The 3,702-nt window shown below is 31.3% G+C and overlaps 1 protein-coding gene across 1 annotated transcript; it reads right to left on the reverse strand.

The window, feature by feature from the left end:
- Window positions 1-1,126: 1,126 nt before the first annotated feature.
- LOC113070019 (C-C motif chemokine 20-like) lies at window positions 1,127-1,949 on the reverse strand. Its single transcript, XM_026243177.1, has 4 exons — window positions 1,863-1,949; window positions 1,606-1,705; window positions 1,406-1,483; window positions 1,127-1,291 (listed from the first exon to the last, which is right to left on the reverse strand). The coding sequence occupies exons 1-4, from the start codon at window positions 1,939-1,941 to the stop codon at window positions 1,249-1,251; spliced, it is 300 nt and encodes a 99-aa protein (XP_026098962.1). The 5' UTR covers window positions 1,942-1,949; the 3' UTR covers window positions 1,127-1,248.
- Between the last annotated feature and the right edge of the window lie 1,753 nt (window positions 1,950-3,702).

The following is a 3,702-nucleotide window of genomic DNA, read 5'->3' on the forward strand; positions in this document are numbered from 1 at the left end:
CCCTTCATAATCAGATCTTCTTTATCCGTTTATCTTTTATTTAGGCTATCATTTTGAGCACCTTGCATCTCTTTGTGAGTTTCTCCTCAGGAGCCATTTATGTTGAGAAAGTAAGTAAGAAAGAACACAAAAACTTTGTAGTTATAGAGAGAGTATATTAAAGTAACTGTGTTTATTATAGATTTGTTGTTATTGATCTCGTAATGCTAAAGATGAGGCTACAGTCGCTGGTTTAGGTCAATTAAATACAGAGGAGGGCGACACCATGTGGATCTTAGAAGTATTTAATCTTTTTTTTTTTTTTTATACTTCACTCCAACTGTAAATTCCACTATAACGAATGCCTAACCCCAACCCAGCACTAGACCGCTCCTTAATAATCGTCCCTGCCTCTCCGGCCTGAGAGCGCTGTGACGCACAGGATGGCTTTTCAGTTGGTTATTACTGGGTGAAGCTCGACACCCACGAGAAGAACAATGCATGTGTCTGTGAGAATTAATTTGACAAATGTCTCTCAAGGTATGTTCATTCAAACCAGAGAGACTTTATTCTGCATTCCAGTCCTCCCTCATAGGTGACATCAAGGGAATTTCCAGAGCTGTAGCAAATTGCCTATGGGAAATTTCTGTCCTAAAACCTTTCTAGCATCTTATGAACTCACGCTTTATCTCTGACCAGTCACAGGTAATTATTTAACTCACCTCATTTTGTCCTATAAAATAAAATTTCTCTCCTCTTTTAGTCTATGCACTTAGTGTGTATCACATGGTAAATCTACATAATCATAAATCATTAAGCACAACTTAATTAATTAAAAGCTGTGCTCTACATTATGTGCAGTTATTTTACTGCTATTGTTTTGAAACCCATTATATGAATATATATATATATATATATATATATATATATATATATATATATATATATAAAATATGCTATGTGTGTGTGCATATGTGATTTATATAAATAATTATTATATGCAAGTTTGTGACATTTAATTGCATTGCATATACACACTATTATTATTATCCATTTTATATGAAAATCATTTCAATACAAAAGGCAAGTTTTTTTTACATTTTTACATTAAATTTTAATGCATTGAATTAAAAAAGCAAACAAACAGTATAAAATAATATGCATATACAAATATGCAGAGTAAATATGTAAATTTCATAAAGAAATAGATCCCCCTCCACGAAGAATTATTCTTGTAGTAACATCAGTTTAGGCTCAGTAGTTGAACAATTAGACCCTTGAATGTTTTTTGCTGATTACTTGCACTTTCTCCCTAAAGAACAGAAAAGAGATAATGGAGTGGTTAGCTTTCGTTTCAAGGCTGTTCAGTTATTCTGTGTTCATTTGTTTTTATCTAACCACAGCACTCGCATATCTGCAAACTTACTTTAGCTTACGGATATTTTCCATCACCCAGGCTTTGGAGGGGTCTGTGCAGATGTTCTTGCCTTTGTATGTGTGGAATCTGTGAGGTTAAGAAACACCTTTTAGTTATTTTATTTTTTTCTCTCTCCAGGAATCAGTCATAACACATATAATCAGTCAATAAATAATGCACCATATATGCAGAAAGCATCTTATACTTACATGACAGCATCAATGTGGCAGTTTCTTGTCATGGTCTGAATGGAATATCCTTTAATATATGTCATTGATATTACTCCTTTGGTATACTTCCTGCAACATGCTGTAAACACAATTAAAGTTTAGTTTTTTTTGTAACTTTATTTAGACAATACAAAAATATCTTCACATTATGAACCTCATATTTAAACATTAAACATTTTCCACATAACAGTGTCTCAAATAGATTTATCAAAACGATGATAAAGAAATGTACTTACACAAAGCAGAGGCATCTGTATGAAGCACACTAAGAGCTACAACCATAAGTATGATCACGGTAGCTGAAATTCGAGTCATCGTCTCTGTCTCTGTCTCGGTGTCTGTGTGTGTGAGATGTGTGTGTCAGATAAGAAATGTGCCAATTGTGAGCGCATGCAAAGACACTAGCTTTTTTATAGTGTGGACATGGAAACACCCGAGTCAGGGTTTTCCGTGCATACGTATACGCAAGTAAGTTTGTTCTGTACAAACAAAAAAAGTCAAAAAGGTGCACCAAGGAAGAAAGCAGAGGAAAAAAGCTTGAGGGAAAGCACAGGGTTTAATTTTTTTACTTCCCTTAAAAGAGAGTTAACCATCAACATATTTTAATTGTTTCCTATATTGGTAAATAAATAGAAACAATGTTGGAAACTCCAGGAGGCCTAAAGTACAAAGAAACAAAGAAACAATGAAACAAAGAACAAAGAAAAAATCCAGGACCAAAAATTTGCCAAAGAATGCTATGACATAAGTAACTTTACGTTATGTATTATTAAATTAGATTAATGAATACACCAAAGGGTGTGTGGCATAGTTTAATACTTCTTTTCTTTGACTGTATTGTCATTACTGTTGACTATTATATTATATTATATTATATTATATTATATTATATTATATTATATTATATTATATTATATTATATTATATTTTGTATTTTGTTAAGTGTTTTAACTTTACATTTATGCATTTGTCAGATGCTTTTATTCAATGTGAGTTACATTGCATTGTGCGTACACATTTTATCAGTTCTTGCTTTCCCTGGCAAACCCTACAGTTTGAGCTACAGGAACATTACAATTTTAAATGTTTAAAATGTATTGAATATATGTACAGCTGCAATGTTTTGATCACACTATTGCTGTAGTGACAATAACGGAGTTAAAATTATATTTGTTGGATATCTGGCAAATAAACTAACAAATATCTCCATGCTCAATTTTTGGAGGCAAACACATTCAGATTGTATTCTTTACAAACAAGCTTACTGTACACATGCACTATATAAGAAAATGGCCAAGAGCAGAAAGAAGCTCATACGGGTTTGGAACAAGTGGAGGGTGAGTAAATGATGACAGAATTTTAATTCTGGAATTGAACTTATCCCTTAAGTTTTTAAGTTTGAAATAATATCCTATTTTATCTGTTTGCTTATCTGCTTTAAAAATCATTTTGACCCACACTAAAATTAACAACTTTGTTGAAATAAAATGTTTTGGCAGTTACGACTTGCAGTGCACTTATCTTTGCACTTTTCAATCATTTTTCATAACTTTTTTTTAATGAAAACTAATTATTAGTTATTATAAGAATATTTAATTAATTTATTAATTAGCCGAAAATGGAATTTTGCTAAAAGAATTTTTTTTTTTTTTACTAGAATCTAAGCAATTCTAGATGTAGTTTTGTTTCTTTCTTAATCAGAACAAATGCTAAATACTAAATTTCTCCAAATCTGAAGAAATAAACTCATCTGTGTCTGTGATTTTACATTTTCACTAATTGTTAATTTCTGAGTGAACATTTCTTTTAAATGACTGTTGCATACAAAAAAAAAAAACATAATAATAATAATAATAAACTTACTATTTAAAGTGGGATTGACCGGCATTTGTATTTTTTTTCTCTTAAATTTACTCTGACACATGGAATATTTTACATACTGTAAAACCACTTGGAATCACAGATATAGTTATAGTTAATGGTTAATTTTGCATGGGACTTTTGTAACCAGGAACTGGAAATGTCCACCAGGACAAGCACTTAAACCCTAACCTTTTGATTATAGAATTAATACAT

Source organism: Carassius auratus, unplaced genomic scaffold, assembly GCF_003368295.1.
Source record: "Carassius auratus strain Wakin unplaced genomic scaffold, ASM336829v1 scaf_tig00002779, whole genome shotgun sequence".
Classification (NCBI taxonomy): domain Eukaryota; kingdom Metazoa; phylum Chordata; class Actinopteri; order Cypriniformes; family Cyprinidae; genus Carassius; species Carassius auratus.